The 17,381-nt window shown below is 44.3% G+C and overlaps 1 protein-coding gene across 1 annotated transcript; it reads right to left on the bottom strand.

Annotated features, from left to right (window-relative positions):
* Positions 1–1,122: 1,122 nt before the first annotated feature.
* On the bottom strand, positions 1,123–17,135 carry DYRK2 (dual specificity tyrosine phosphorylation regulated kinase 2). Its single transcript, XM_043887831.1, has 3 exons — positions 16,994–17,135; positions 16,252–16,400; positions 1,123–8,748 (listed from the first exon to the last, which is right to left on the bottom strand). Exons 1-3 carry the CDS (start codon positions 17,040–17,042, stop codon positions 7,147–7,149), a joined length of 1,800 nt encoding a protein of 599 aa, XP_043743766.1. The 5' UTR covers positions 17,043–17,135; the 3' UTR covers positions 1,123–7,146.
* Between the last annotated feature and the right edge of the window lie 246 nt (positions 17,136–17,381).

A 17,381-nucleotide genomic window follows, 5' to 3' on the forward strand; every position in this document is an offset into this window, starting at 1 on the left:
GACCTTCCTTTAATCGCTCACACATGCCTTGCGCTTAGCTCAGTATTTCTGTCCATGCTCTCCTTCCTCTGTTCACAAAAGCTCTGTTCACTAGTGAAGCCTTTCTTGATCCATACAACGCAACCTCCCCACTTTCATTATCCACACTACACAGCACCACTGTACTTTTTCTTTACAGATTTTTACACTTACAACAGTATTTATTCATATATTTACTTGTCTAACGGCTTGTTTCCCAGTCTAAAAACCTAAAGGTACGAACTGTTTTGTTCACCAACATTTATCATTAGTACCTAAATAATACCTGACATGTAGCAGGCGTTTAATAAATATTTGACAAATGAATGCCATCTACAATAGATATTAATAAGATGGACATCTGGGGGGGGTGGTTTTTGTGTTCTTTTTTAAAATTTAAGGCTACTCAAGCCAAAAATTCAAATAAATCGAACTCTAGATAAAAGGTAAATTAGGCTGGTATCCCTCTTCAGAAAAAAAGGATAAAAATATCAGTCCAAACGTACCCATACACTTTTTCCTGAAAATCTTTATAAACTGCTTGTACGCTAATCTATTTCCCCCTAAACAACAGAAAACTATTAATAAACTCTTACTTTAAATGATGCAAGCCTGTTCATGGGTTTTTGTTTTGTAAACAACACACTTCATTTCTGTAAGTGAAGAAATAATTTAGATACTTAAAACTCCTCAAACTTAGAAGGGGAAGTAATTTGGAGTAAAAAGCAAGGAAAGACACAATATTTCTGTGTGTAAAATTGCTTTATTTACAATTTGGTATTTTAAAATTATATTTGGAATTTTAATTTTTATATATTTCTTTGGCAGGCATTCTGTTTCTTAAATAGGGAGGCATAGGAGAGGAAACCTGAGTAAGTTTGAATTTAAGAGATTTACCTGCTGCTAGTCAGTCAAATTTAACTTTCAATCCCTGAGATTTAGTGAAGAGTCAAAAAATATTTTCATACATTCAAATGTAAAAGCATATGTTAAGAACAATAAAGAATAAAGCCATTGTAATTAATCTTCCCCCATATGGCAATATGAGAAGTCCCTCTTTCTTAAATTAACTGAAGGGTGTGCTGGCAGTGCATTTAGTTATTAGATATGCCAAAAGAAACTAAGCTACTCTTGGTCCTCAGCTTCATTTTGCTTTTTTTTTTCTTTGTAGTTTCTCCCCTTTTAAAAAATATTCCTGGAAACTGATACACAATTTATTCAAATAATAGAAACGCCCATTGCTAGCTCAAATTCTCTCCCCTTTCTAAATTTTTGGTTGTGATGTACAATTAGGGATTTTCCTTTATTGTCCGAGACCAAAGCTCATCTGATTGCAACCTGAGGCCCAGTTTTTTTGCAGTCACTTTGGAGCAAGGCACTTCAGTTTCCTCAAATATCAAATTAGGGTAATTACAGTTCAGAAAGATGAATAAGGCTGAAGTGATGTTCATACACCACCATGAGATCTGAGAGGCTTTCTTCATAAAGAGCATACAAGAAGCTCTGGAACACATGGGAGTTATTATTTATCTTGTTGCTCCCTTCTATAGATGGCTAGTTAATACTCCTAAAATGTCAGCTTTCCTCAAAGAAATGAATATTAATTTATTAGTTTGCTCATTAAACGTCCTTGAGATGCAAAGGTATGGCAATTATGTTTCTTCTTCCCATATATACTAAATGTAGCACAGATATTAAGGATGTGACCACAGCAAAACACCAAGTCAAAGTCAAACCAAATAAACCAAATCCTTTGCAGTAAGATGCAATTTTCTTTTGTATGTGTAATGTGCTGCCAAGTCATTTTTCATTTTGGAAGGTGTTAAACATCACTCATGACAAGTGTTTATTTGCCTAATGGCCCAAAGGAAATGCAACGTAATTCAAACTTTTTTAAAACAGCAATGAAACAAAGTCACAAACACCCTTTTTTCAAAACTCTCTCAACAGTTCTTTTTCCAAAACAGAAAATAAACTGATTTCTCTTGCTCTAAAAGATCAATACCAATGCCAGCTAGGAACACCCTCCAATGCTGGTTTGAAGACAACTTTGAGGTTCCAAGCATATTTGTGTATTTATTCCAAAAGGGAAAAGGTTACAGAAATTCAATTTACGAAAGAGCTTTCAGAGGATCTGATGATAGAGAATGAAGAAAAACTATCATCTGCTCTGTCAAATCTGGACAATATTTTGAACTGTAGCTTTAGCATAAACTTTCATTTTCATACATAATGCACATCTCTTAAAAATCTGTATCAAATATACTGGGTTTCTTGGTTGGTTGGTAGTTTTTCACTGGGTAAGAACTCTGAGAAACAAGAGAAGCAGTTACAGAAGTCCATGGCCTAGGCTGTGATAAGAGCAAGTCTGGGGCTGGGAACTCCTATTGCATGCCCTTGTTTTCAGCATAGCCCCCTTCTGCTGCAGGAAGCCACACTAAGTTCCTCTGCTATAGGTGGCAGGACGGGTGTAAATAAAAATGTGAGGTAGTTCTTTCCACAAGAGGGAAATATTTATCTACACAATAACCCTGCAGTGTCTGACAAATTACCACAGCTTCTGCTCATTGTCATCTGGGAGTAAACTCTCCGCTTGGTATTAACTGAATTTGACAAATCATGAGCTAGCTGCAGTTCACAGGCCTTATTTTCTGTTCCAGCCCTGACTAGAGGAGCCACGAAAAACTCCCAAAAATGTGAACCAAAGAGACCACCGAGTACAAAAACTGCAAAAGCATAAGCATTAAAAAAAATATGGGGGAGCTTGTGAGAGCACATTAAGAATAATTTACCAGGACTTTAAGTACAGGGAAGAATGAAGACCAGTGGGAAATAATTTCAACTCTGCTCCCACGGCCCTGAAAATTAAAAAGAAATTAAAAAACAAACACACACAAAAAGATCTGATGTTCTAGCAAGATACTCAATATAAGATAGAGAATATAGCAGAGGCTCACAAAAAAACTAAAGGTAAAGAACCGAATACATTGAGAAAAAGCAAGAGTGATCTAATTAAAACTCTAGCCTTTCTGACTTGGCATTTGTACTTTTATATGGAACTAATAAAAAAAATAATCTGTGATTGCTGAAAAATATTTGTATTCTAAACTCTCTCCAGGCTACCAGACCAAGACTAACACCAGAAATAGATCAAGAATAAAATTACAGTTAGAAAAGGGGAGAAAAGTAAGGTAGGACATTAAAATTTTATTCTGAAATTATCTCTGGCCACGACAATAAAATTTAACAAATATTCACTGAACAGTCTTACTCCTGTCATCAGCTATACAATACATACAGTATCATAGAACTGGCCACTAGGATTAAAATCCACTAGAACATATTTCATGTTAAGTGGCGACAGCAGCTTCTCACAGAAATTTTTACATACATATATACACAGTCCACATTCAACCATTTTCACATATTTTCAGTACACACAGTTGCAGCATATTACAGTCACGTGTCTAAGTTGTTGCTCGATAGAAACCCAAGCCACTGCCTAGACATAACTGTAGCAGTTGAGCTGAGTATAATTACAATTAATTTTATCTATGTCCATAGCAGAGATGTACAAGCCCCTAAGAAACAGAGTTCACAAATACTTTTTTTTTTTTAATGCTACCACAGCATTATGTTGGGCAATATTAAAACCTTTACCAACCAAATCAGTTTTAAGTCTTCTGCTTACCAGAATATTCTTGATGAGATAAATTACAAAAATGAATGCTCTCTTGAAAATAATTCACACTTTGAAGATTCCAATATGGCCCAATGCTACTGATGCCTAAAGTGTTTCCTAACATTCTGATGGAGTCCTTCCACATGACTCCAAACCACCTAGTAAGTTTAAAAGTGGCTTAAGTGCCTTGCACCCAAATTGTAAAAATCCCTGGCCATCCTTACTAGAGCCAGGCATATATAAAAGGAATGCACTTTGGTTCATACCAAATGCCCTGGGATTAATCACACTATAAAATTAAATGGTTTGAGGTAAATTTTTACAAATACAGTCGATTTTTGTCTAGTGTTAGCATAACAAAAAAAAATATCATTTAAAAAACCAGTCTGATGTTAAGATACAACAAAGACCATCTTTAACCCCTTAAACATAGGAATTCCATGTCTAACTAACCAGTGGCGACCTTTTTTGGTGCCTGACGATGATTTATGCCTTATGGTTTCTATTAAGGCTAGCAAGTATCTGGATGTTTAAGACAGATGTCTCTTTGCAGAGGTGGGTTCCATTCTTACTGCCTAGTATTCAAAGAGTTAAAGAGGCCAAAAAATGCATGCCCTACAACATGGCATTCAGAACAAAAGGCACATTGTTATCACTAAGGGCACAAGTTCTCCTCTACTGTTAACCTACACTGTCTTGCATCACTGTTGTAGCAGTACACGTAAGTGGTAATGCACGCTCTGGGGGTGCAAGAAACGGAGCCAGATGAGACCACAACCGAAGACCAAACCACGCTGTGCTCGTCCTCAATCTGAAAACAGCTCAGACATCCCTAGACAATGGCAACCTGTGAGACCAAGGACTGTTTCCAAGCCAACTCCTAGTAGCCTATCAGAGCCCTTCATTGGTTTATGTTTTAAAATCTCAACGATGCAACATTTGTCTTTTTCTTTTCTGACACTGTAACTAAGCTAGACTTAAAAAGCAGCTCTATCACTAAACACTGAACGTGGTGGCTCTCTGTGAATAAGGGAAATTTCACTGTATTTAGGAGGTGCGGTATGGGGGGAGCCCCATAGTGCTGCAGTTTTAGTTTGGCTGAAAAGTTTCCGGTTACATTTGTGAATAAAGGTAGTCACAAATGCACTGTTGGCATCTTAAGAACCAGTTCTGTGTGGTGGGGGAGGAGTATTAGTCTGTTTATAAATTTTAACATGGATAATCATTCTATAGGGAAATTCATATTAATGGCAGGCTCAGGTTCATTTATTTCAGTGAAAATCTTGGGAGTGGCTACGGCAGAAGAGGAGCATTGCAAGGGGGAAATAGCCTTCATGCTTCTGTTTGTTTTAATGACCTAAAGACGCTAACCATCATTAAGAGGCTTATGGTTTTAAAAAGCCACCACAAGTCTTACACTTCTTATGCCTTTAAGCCAAAATTTTAATAATACACAATCTTTAAATTCTATAAGCCACTGACTGATCACATGAGCATCATTTAAAATGCAACTTACTAACATTATTGCACTTCCACAGATTACACAGAAATGTGTACAACAGGCTAAAGAATTTGACTAGGGGAAAGAAGCCTATAATTTCTAAATACAGAAGTATAAATTAATCAGTGACAACCTTAAATAGTAAAGCAAATATCAACACCACTACCTTATTAATAAGCTAATCTTATTACTGATTTTTTGGCAAATATCTGTAATATTTCCTGAGCATTTTTCTCCACCATCAACTGACAAAGTCTCAAGATAAGTAAAGTGTTTTGTTCAAAACTACTCTCTTTTTTAAAGCAAGAGAAACTGTAGGATTAATATTAAAAGAACTTAACCGGAAACTTTCTTGGCCTCACTGGGGACCATGCTTTAAGTACTTGTAAATCAATTTACAGGCAATCCATACAATAATATCTGTGCATATAAAAGAGTATTTATCCTATTTTATACTACCCAAACCTATTGTCCAAACAGGCAGAAATCTTTCTATATTAAATTGCACATAACTAAATTTTTTTCCACGTGCCTTGAAACCGCTATGTATCACTGCTCATACATTAGTGATAAAATACTGAAATTTTCACTGTGAAAATAATTCTTATTCAGAGGAGAAAATATTCTTTTACCTAACTCTCAAGAGTTACTTTTCCAGGTAAAGTGTCATTCCCACAAAAACAATCAAGTGCAATCCAAACCAAAGTAAAATAAAACAGAGGAATGCAATGTCTGTGGTTCTTCTAATGATGCATAGAGTAAGTCAAACCATTTAACTTGAGGCTGAACTTTTCCTCCTTAGAATTTGTTAAAATTGGCCTTGCTGGACAAGGACAATTATGTCTGTTCATGAAGAGGATTTTCAACCCTCTTTCTTTTTAAAGAGGTGATGCTTTCCCAGGCTAAAAGAACCTTACTGTGGCACCTGAAGTGTGAACTCACTCAAATCTGCTAAACCGTCTTTGGAACTATGGAAATCCCCACCTTAAGTAGTTAGGCTGTTCTTTTTTAAATTGGAACATGAAAAAGATGGTCATAATCACAGCTAAAAATGTCTCTTTTCTGTATTAACAGTCTGGGATATGTATTTGAAGGAAGAAAAAGAAATTAGATGCAAGCAACAGATGTGTGGTGAAAGAGGAACAGTGGGGAGAAAAGCAAAGAGAAGGGAAGAACAGTTAGTTCATGGAATACATTTCTAACTTTAGGCGCAAAACCAAATTCTGTTAAACGAGACTTCTTCGCAAAACAGCTCGCTGATCACACTGGAGAATTTGGAGGGACACACGCATTTCCATTCATCCACCAGGTCTGCTTGGCTGGCCTTCAGAACGTCAAAATGCTAACTGGGCGTTTCAACTGTGGGGATTTTGTCTCTGAGCACTATTTCAGGGAAAAAAAAACCTCTAAGGTGCAGTTTTTCTTACAATTTTCGTCCTGATCATCCTCCTCCCACCGTCACTACCAGCCAGGTAACTTACGGAAAACGAAGCAGGACATGCTGCACCTGTGCATGAACCTGGAGTGTGGAGAGAGAAGGGTGTGGGGGTGCGGGGGCCCTTCAGAGGCAATCACCTGGGGGAGAATACACTATGAACCATGAAGACATAGTGAATGTCTCTGACACCGATCTGTAGATGCGCGGCAGTCACGACGTGATCAATGGCCTGCCACTGATGTTTATTACTCTGCCACACTAGTTACAGTAAGGCGCATCGTACTTTTAGAACACAAAAACAGTTTCAGAAAGTATAAAAACTTAAAGCATTGTCCCCATGTATTTTATAAAACAAAACAACTTTCTTACATTAAAACAAGTGCCGAAAAGATACAAATGAGTCGAGTTATTGAGCAAATAAAAACAAGTCTGAGCTACTCTTTTTCAACCCAATAAGGCTCAGCAATGTCGTTATCTTTCAGAATTACCAGCATCGGGGGGCTCAGCTCAGCTAACCAGTTTTGGCAATACTGTCCTCTGCTGAATATTCCCATTGGCATCTGTCATCTGTGCCAGATTAGTCCTCAGTTTGGAAGCTGAGCTGGAAGGTGGAGGTAACTTGGAAATGGATGTGATAGCACCAGTGCTCTCAGTGATCCTCTTCACAGACGTCTTCTCCCCCGTCGGAGGCTTTGGCAGCCGCCTCCTCAGCCAGGGGTGCCGCAAAGCCTGGCCAGGGGTCATGCGAACTGCAGGATCCCATTCTAAACACTGTTTTAAGAAGTCAAGGAAGAGGGGGTCGTCACACCCCTTCAGTGCATTCCCCCACTCTCTGCTCTCCGGTGGGCCCCTCAGTTTCCCCCTCCGGGAACGGCCACCGTTGAGAACCACGGAGCCGTCTGAGAGAGTCGTGACAGTGCAATAACGAGGATAACCCTTGGAGCTCACAAAATTTTTGGCTCGTTTGGATGCATCCAGCAGTTTCTGGGAGGGCATGCCCAGTAGTTCAATCATACAGGCCAGCTGGTCCCCTTCATCCTCCCCAGGCAAGAGGGGGTAACCGGTCAGGAGCTCTGCGAGGATGCAGCCCAGGCTCCACATGTCGATGGGCATCCCGTACCTTGCGCCAAGGATCACTTCTGGGGCCCGGTAGAAACGGGACTGGATGTATGTGTAGACCCGCTGGTGCTCGTAACAGCTGGAGCCAAAATCAATCACTTTAATCCCGCTTCTGCCCTGCTGCTTCAATAAAATGTTCTCGGGCTTCAAGTCACAGTGAATTATCCTGTTTTTGTGCAGAGCATCCAGGCACTGCAGGATGGAGTGGGCGAACTTGCGGACCAGAGGCAGACTAAAGCCTTGGAACTTGTTCTTCTTGATGAGCTCATAGAGGTTCATGCTGAGCAGCTCGAAGGTCATGCAGATGTGGTTGCGGAAGGTGAAGTTCTCCAGCATGTGGATGACGTTCATGGTGTTGTCCTTGTCCTGCTTACGCAGGTGCTCCAGGATGCGGATCTCCTCGGCCGCCTGCCGGTGGAAGCGCTTCTCGTTCCGCACCATCTTCAGGGCCACGTGCTGGTGGACTTTGTGGTCGTAGGCCTTGACCACCTGCCCAAAGCTCCCCTTCCCAATGACCTTGAGGACCTCGTACCTGTAAGCCACGTGGTCGTGGGGCACCTGCACGTAGGATCCCTGGTCGTCGTCATAGCCACCGTTGTTGGGCCCGCCTGTCATGCCCTGGCGCTTCTTTGCATTTGGACCCAAGAAGTATATTTCGGGGTAGCTGAAAATCTCATGGTGTTCAAAGCTGGTTAGTTTTTGCATGTATTGCTTCATCGCTTGCTCGGGCGTCATGGGGCTGGCCTTCACCTTCCCCATGCCTTCCAGAGACTTCAGAGAGGTGGAACTACCCTGCCGGCGGTGGATGCTGTCCAGCTGCCGCTCCGGCACCACTGGTAGCCCCGTTTTGCCCACCGCGGTCAGCCCATTCGGCTGTGTCGTGAGCACGGTCCGCTTGTTACTGTTGTCCTCAAACAGCTGCTGAACCTGGATCTGTCCGTGGCTGCTGACGTGTAGGTGGTCATTCATCGTGTGCTTACCACTGCCGATCTGGAATGCAGAGGGGCAACATCAGTGGGCAGAAGCGGTTCGCTCCCAAGGGCCATTTTATAAGCTGGCTCCCACCCCCACCTTCACGAAATCCAACTGGGTTTGAATGTACAGTCGGTATCAGGTTTCTTCAAAAGAAAAGAGTTGTGCGTGCAGCAGGGACCTCACCGACACCACCACAGGGGGAGTGGACGTGGTGATGCAGACAGCCTCAGACAGAGGCGGAGGAGGCTGAGGGGCTGGGGATGGCTACGGAACTAGGGATCTGGAAAAAAAGAAAGGACCCCAGAACTGCTGCACCTAACAAAGAGTTTGCTGTACACATTTTCAGGGTCCTTAAGAGTTTTTAGTTCTCACTGGAGGCAGAGATCAGGTTTCTTGGCCATCGTTCTCTACCTAACATTTAGCACAGGCATTGTGGTATCACAGACATTCCATTCAACCCATACTTGATATCGAGATGAAAGGATACAGAAAGAGCATGAACACGTCGGCACTCTATGGGCTCTCCCGCCCCCGGATTACAGCATTTTTCACACTTCACTTAGTAGCTTCTTTATTACCATGAGGGCAGGGACCAGGTCGGTCTTGTTTACTACTCCATCTTTGGCATCTAGCTCTATTCTGAGAGCACTGCTGTCTTCATTTCTGGTCTTCTCCACTACTTGCAAATCAAACTAATTACACGTAGCAAAGTACATGATCCAGAAGCAAAGAGAATTGTATTTTTAGGCTGGAAAAGATTCCCATGTAGATATGTACCGTAGTATCTTGTAAACCCCAAACCTATTTTAAGTCTCTGGGCTTTACTGACTGTGATGACCATTTAAGGCCATCCAGCCCAACAATCCAACTGCCACACTTGGGCCTTCCTTTGGTCAATGGCTTGGCTCTCTCAAAACATGTATTTCTCCCTGCTGCTGGGATACTCAGCTTTCCAACAAGGAATACAATGTAGCGATTTCTATTTCAGGCACACAAGCCATCCCTGAACATTCCTGTATGAACAAAAGTGATGGCATAAGCCAGGGGGCCCCAGCCTTCTTACAGAGAATCTACTTGGGATTTCTCTCAAGCATTATTATGGCCAAGAAGTGAGGGGTGGAAGAAAACTAACAGCCAGGATCCCCTCCCAGTTAGGAATTCTTGCCAGCCTCAGACAATAACTCACAAGTCTTAAAAGCATCCCAGTAGGTGATTTTTTTAATATGAAAGCTTAAAGATCAACTTGCTGTTTGCAATCCATCTCATTCATTCAGTGTTCTCTGAGGTCTGGCCACACAGCCCTTCAGGAGTATACGGTCAATTATCTGAAGTCCTCAACTTTCAGTATTTTCCCCATCATTTCCTAAACCCTATCTCTTGGGCTTTAAATATCACTAAATGTGTAGAAGTGTTCTATGTAATATCATAATTCAAGAAATGGTTTGACACTACCTAGATTACAAAATGAAATTCCATGTCCTTCTTACTAGGAGTCCACGACCTTCAAATTTTCTTTAACTGATGCACTATCTGAGGCATGCGCTTTCTCTCTGCAAGCTTCTAAAACAAAGGAGAATACAGTTCAGTACTTGGGCCTGTCTGAAGTGTGATTTCAATGACTGAGGGATTTTACTTCTTAGATTTCTGCAAGACTTCTAGTTGAACCCTTCTATTAAGCTCACAGATGATATTCTATGCTAAATGAACTTGTCTCCTGTCATTGTAGCTAGACAAGTTATTTTATCCTCATTCTTTGCCAAAAGCAAAGCAGTTCACAAAAATGAATTAGGGAAGTCCTGGATATATATATAAAAGTAGTACAGGCTTGTCCAATGCTTTTTGTCCAAGCCTCACTCTCTGTACCTCTCCTCCTCCCCACTGTGGTCTTTCAAGTACCAGGAATGAAAGGACCTGAAATTAGAAATATATGTCTCCTAGAGAACCATTCTCTTCAGGGCAGCCTGGAGAGATTTCAGAAGAAAAACGAACATTACCAGTATACACAGGACAAAAGCATGAGGCTTCAATGGGGACAAAATTGACCTTGGAGCTATAAGAAGTTCTAAAAAGAGGGTAAAGTAAAACATTCTGAGCTTCAGAAACCGACGTCAATTTTTATAATAGCATTTTTAATGTTCTGCATAATTTAAAATACCATCACAAAAGCTGAGTGACTAGAACTAGAGTTTGCCAATGAACTGGATGACCTTCTGTCTCTCCCAACTACCTTCTCTTGGTCTCCTCCACAGCAGCAATCAAGGAGGGTTCCAGGGTTCCCCCAGAGTTCAAGCCTCAAGTTGCTCATGGCTTTTCACTCCCGGAACTCTCCTGGAACACCTCCAGCTTAGACAAGCCCAATCCATGACTCCTGAACTCGAGACTCGCTGTGTCCAACTACAGATCAGCTGCCTTCCTCATGGGCAACTCAAACTCAACTTGCACTTTTTCCACTCAAACCACTTCCTCCTCCCATAACCCTGAATTCTGACCAAGAAAAGGCTGTGCTGCTGTACTCAGCTGTGTCCAACTCTTTGAGACCCCGTGGACTGCAGCCCAACAGGCTTCAATGTCCATGGGATTTTTCAGGCAAGAATACTGGAGTGGGTGGCTATTTCCTCCTCCAAGGTATCTTCCCTACAGAGGGATCAAATTTGGGTCTCTTGCATTGGCAGGCAGATTCTTTACCTACTGAGTCACCCTCCCAAATAGTCTCTCAGTCCATCTCCACATCTCCTGTACCTTCCCAAGTCACCATGAAGCCGCACTGTCATTTCTAACTGACCCACTCCCCTCCAGCCATGCTATCCCACCTGGCATTCTTGTGTCTTTTACTGGGACAACGGAAGCTGCCTCCTCACATGTCCTTTTGCTTGTAAGCCTAGAATTCACCATCTCTTCTCTCCGCCGTTTCTGAGTTACCACTGAAAACTGTCACTCACACTGCCCCTGACTTTGCTTAAGGCTCATGTGGGCACTCCATTTCCACAAAGAACTCAAGAACTCACAGGCAAGAACATGAGGTTCTAAAATGCTGAGCCTAAATGACCTGAGTCTTTCTAGTGTCACCTACCACAGTCACACTCTCTCTGAGAATAATAAGCTGGATTTCCTATGACCCGTGGAGACACCACTCTTTTACATTCCTCTCTTTTCGGTGAGGTCATGTTTCATAATGGTTAGGTGTTCAGGGATTTTCAATTAGACACAAGGGAAATGAATCGAAGCTCCACCACTTCAAACTATATGACCTTAGGCAATTAAGCTCTCTGAACCTCAGGGCCCTTATCGGTATAAAGAGGGTAACAAACCTGCCTCATTAGGGGCGTTAGGAGGGTTAAACAAGGTAAAAGGCACAGTGTGCTTAGTATAGCAGTGAGTAAGCAGAGACATTACTTTGTCAACAAAGGTCCGTCTAGTCAAGGCTATGATTTTTCCAGTGGTCACGTATGGATGTGAGAGTTGAACTATGAAGAAAGCTGAGCGCTGAAGAATTGATGCTTTTGAACTGTGGTGTTGGAACAGACTCTTGAGAGTCCCTTGGACTGCAAGGAGATCCAACCAGTCCGTCCTAAAGGAGATCAGTCCTGGGTGTTCATTGGAAGGACTGATGCTGAAGCTGAAACTCCAGAACTTTGGCCACCTGATGCAAAGAGCTGACTCATTTGAAAAGACCCTGATACTGGGAAAGATCGAGGGCAGGAGGAGAAGGGGACAAGAAAGGATGAAACGGTTGGATGGCATCACCAACTCAATGGACATGGGTTTGGGTGGACTCCAGGAGTTGGTGATGGACAGGGAGGCCTGGCGTGCTGCAGTTCATGGGGTCGCAAAGAGTTGGACACGACTGAACTGAACTGAAAGGAGAGCTAGAACCATTGTCCTTTCCAAGTGCTGCCTGAAATCTCCTTGCTAAAGTGGGCTATGTGGAAAACTCCTATTCACCCTTCAAAGGCCAGTTCAACTCTTACCTCCTCTTGGAAAAGGTCCTTTTCCCTTCCAGGGTGCTTACAGAGCACTGATATATTAAAATACTTATTTCATTTCACACCTGTTTTCACACCTGATATACCAACCAGCATGTGAGCAGTTCCAGGGTGGGGTCACCTCTTATCTTTTTAAATCCTTACTGACATAAATCCAAACATACAGTAAGCACTCAGTCAATTTCTGCTGAATGGAAGAATGTATGTCAGTAACTCCTTTTTAACTCTCACCTCTTTGAGTTATTCTTGAGAACTACCTTTGTACCTTCATAAGAAAACATGAAGTTAACACCCAGGGAACTAAGACTTGTCCCTGGTGACTCAAGTCACAAAATGTTAGGATTGCAATACATAAGCAGAGACACAGAGGCAAGGACCGCCTGTTAAAAGAATAATAGCATCAACTAAATACCTAAAAGTGACATGTGGAATCTTAAAAACTTTCCAGATGTTAAGGAAATTCATTTGAGGGGCTCCAGTAAAGGAGGATATTGTCTTAAACACCATAGGACTCTACAATCACAACCTGGGTCAGAAGCGCAATGAACTGTTCTATAAAAAGGGGGAAAAAAACTCTAGAAATGCCAAAACATTTCCAGAATACATAGGCCAGGACTATACCATAAACTTAAGGATGTTTAAAACCTCTTACTTGCTTTTTCCTTTTCTGCCAATGCCTACCTAGCACAGTGCCTGTTGAATTTAAAAATAACACAGTGAGTGGATGTAACTGTTAGATAGATACCTAAAAAAGCCCTCTTTGACCATGAAACATTTTTGCACTAAAAATTATGTAAGAACAATAGTCTAGCCAATTTGGTAGTTTCAATCTCTTCCAAAAATAAAAGGGAAAATCGCACACACTTCCCTATGTTAACATTTCTGGGAGTTTTAAAATTTCACTGGAGTCATCTTAGAAATGCTATATAGTGTTATGGGAATAGAACTGAGTCCAAAAAGATTGGAATTTTAACTCCTCCTCAAACACTGATGGTCTGTGTGGCCCTGAGTCAACTGTCTACTTTTCTTCTACCAAACTCTACTATTTTTTAAAGCGGGAATATTCATTCTTCAACTCCAATTATTTTACAACAGTAAAACTGGTAACTGGAGAGTGTTTTAAACATTAAGCAGTTATGAAAGTGATACAAGACTAATATTTCAGAATTTTAAAAATAAGCAAATTAATATCCCCCATAAAACATCAAAAAGAAAAAACTATTAAGAATCAGAGTAGTTACCAGGTGTGCTTTTAGGACCAAAAGACATAAACAAAATGACTAAATACAAGATATCCATGGAGACAAGGAACAAGAGGGCAATGCACTAGATAAATTCCAAAGTTTACAATTCTTATAGTCATATATTTATCTACCTACATCATCACTCACAAGGGAAAACAGGCAAACACTAGTTTCTTCTTCATAATGCCCTTCCCCTACTCAATCATTAATAGCTATTGTAGTTGTAACTGCTGTGGAGTTAAAAACTAAAAACTTTAAAAAATCTCAAAGACATACAGAAACATGGATCTTTAAGGTTTGTGCATTTATAACCAAACCAGTTCAATTTCCTAGAATTAGCAGTCAAACAGTATGTAAAGCTGGACTCAGGAGGGCCTGGGCTTTAGCTCCAGCTTTCATAGAAACTAGCTCAGGCATCTTGACCAAACCAGTTAACTTGTCGGCTCTCCTCATCCATAAAATGAAGGCGTAGAACCAGATAAAACCCCGTGGTCCTTTTACTCACCCATTTGAGAAAGTCTGCAATATTGTGTAAATAAAATCAAAACTAAACAACAACCAGAACCAAAGATCATACTTTCAAAACCAAGCTTCTAATCAATGGCACACTGAAGTTTTAGGTGAATCAAATAGATACCACAGTAAAATTTAAGCACTATCATTAGGAGAGCTGAGAAGCACCCACATAATCTTTTCATTTCTGGTCTCCCACAGACTACTCCTATAGTAATCACCTTTCATTTTTCATCATCTCATACACATCTCATTTGCAAAGAGGTTCTGATCAAGCAAAGCCCAGTCTTAGAAAACCAGAATCCAGATGCAAACCACATAGTATTTCATTTCCAGGTGACACCAAGTCATATGATTACATTCAGACATGGAAAAAAACTGGATGTTATACTTTCCAAGTTGTCAGATGATTCCAAACCAAACAAACAAACTGAAACACCTAAAACCCAATGGCAATTTCTCAACTAAAACATCACCCGCAACAAGAACACGCAGAATCAGCAGTCTACTGATTCGCTTCCATCAACCGCAGCCCCAACAGATTGGTTAACTTCTGTGCAGTGAATTCTTAGCCCCTGGGTCTAGATGTGTCATGAGAGACAGAAAAAGAAGGAGAGAGAGAGAGAAGATTTAACAAGAAAACATTTTCCTGTGGAACTGTACACAGATAATCAGGTCTAACAGAAAACATTCCACTTTGGCCATTCCCTCACAAATTCTCCTCTGATAAACAAGTTTCCGCAGAGCACATGACCCTCAGAGCTATCCCGCTGTAGGCTAGAAATAGCCTTTTCTACAAGAACTTAACTTTCACTTGGCAAACAAAGCCATATCCCTAGCAAGCGCCCCTCATGTAGAACCATCTTAGGCGTTTCCTCTGCAAGATCCAGAGGAATATGTAAACAAGACCCTGGAAACCATCACCTCCTCCAGTGCGCAGCTCCGCTAGGCTGTCAGCCACCATCCAAGGGCTCTCTCTGGGACCGAGAAAAGAGGTACACGCTGAAGTCAAGTCCAGCTTGCCGATCTCTGCAGCCACCGGTCTGGGGCTGGGCTCTCACCTCCCTCTGGGCCCTGTCAGGCGCCCTGCCCTTCCCACCTCCCTGGGAAGCAAAGCTGGCCCTTTCCTTTTGAATAATACCCAACTGCAGAAACCTACAGGGGTGGCTTGTTTTGACTGCGGCTGCGGCTCTTATTTTTGTTAATGTTAATTACAATTTCTGCTATGCTCAAACCTGTAGCACTCATAAAACATGCTTCCACACGCGGGGGACAACTGGCGGTGCTCCCTGCTGGCTGAGGCCAGGCCTGCGAGGCTCTTTGGGGGATCTATTTTCCGGGCAGGACAGCCGGGCTGACCCTAACACATATCTATTTCTATAAATATCCACTACCCAACGTGGTGGCGGAGGGGGAGGGATGTTTATCGGGTCAGGGAAACGAGCTCGAGGAAGCAAGGACGGGGGAAAAAAAAAGAGGGGAAAAGAGCCGGAGGAAGTTCGAAGGAAGAGGAGCGCAGGGGTGGGCGGGCTCCGGAGGGGAAGTGAGGGGCCCGTGCCACGAATCCTCCTTTGTGGCTGCAGCTTTGGGCTCGCCCAAGTTCCAGAGGGCGGCGTCCCGGACAAGCCACTGGCCAGCGGCGTGGAGACACCCGCACTTCGACCTCTCTCCCGTCTCCCGGCTGCAGAACCCTCCAAGTCCGGGTGCTGGTGCCCCGGGCCCCTCTCCCGGCCCCCGGCCCCCGTCCCCCTCCCAGCCGCCCGCGGGCTGGGTCTCACCGTGTGGGCTGCGGTGGCAGCGTTGCTGGCTCGGAGAGGCGGCAGGGCGATGGGGGAAGGCGGGCCAGTCCCCACTCCGCTCCGGGGGGCCCCCGCACCGAGCCCCGGGGAAGCCTGAAGCTGGCGAACGGCGCTGTCCCCTCCTCGGCCTGGCAGCCACGCGCGGGAGGAGACAAAAGAGGGTCAAGGGGGAGAAAGTCACTAGGACCCCGTGGCCCCGCCCCACCCCACCCCTCCAGGCTGCGGAGCCCGCTCTCCCCCGGGCCGAGCCAGGGACCTTGAGTGCGAGCGCCCGGGGAGCGGCGGGAGGCCCGGGACGCAGAAACCCGGCGCGCCCGCGGGCGGGGCTCCGGCGACTGCAAAGTTAAGTAGGGCTCCCCGCGCGCGAGCGAGTTCGCGACCCCGCCAGGGAGCCGGGCTGGGCCGGGCCGGCGGTCCACTCTGCGGGCGTCCATAGGCCCGGAGCGCGACTGGACTGCCGACCCGGGCGCCGCCGCATCGCCGAGCCCGGGACTGGGGAGGTCAGGAACGGCTCCCGTCCGGACGGAGGGCTCAGCTCCGAGGAGCCTCGGGGCCCGCGTGTTAACAATGAGCCGAGGCGAGGGCGCGCCGTCCACCCGGGGAACCCCGCGCCGCCCAGCCGCGGAGCAGACTTTGTTCGAGGTCCTGCTGGCAGCGGGCGCCGGCGCCACGAGGGCTGGCCCGGGGGCCGGCGGGGGCCGCGGGGCCCGGGCCTCCTTACCGGTCGGGTAGGCGGCGGGAGCGGCGGCCGAAGGTTTCCTGGTTAACATGGCCGCTGGAGAAGAAAATGCATCTCAAGGCTGCCGTCTCCGCCGCCGCCGCCGCCGCCCGTCCTGCTGCTACTTCTCGCGGCCGCCACCGCGGCCGCCCCCTGGTCGCCCCTTTGGCGGATCTCCGGCGCCTCCTCGCCGCCTCGCGTTAGCTACAGTCAGACACACACAGTCCGCTGCATCCCCTCGGCCCGGGCCCGCCGCCGCGAGCCCCCCGCTCTCCTCGCCGCCGCCGCCGTCCTCCTCTTCCTCGGGCGGCCGCAGCACCCTCCGGCCCGTGCACATGCCTCGCCCTCCCCGGCGCGCCGCGGGCCTCCCCGATTCCCTCACATAGGGCGC

This window comes from Cervus elaphus, chromosome 3, assembly GCF_910594005.1.
Source record: "Cervus elaphus chromosome 3, mCerEla1.1, whole genome shotgun sequence".
NCBI lineage: Eukaryota > Metazoa > Chordata > Mammalia > Artiodactyla > Cervidae > Cervus > Cervus elaphus.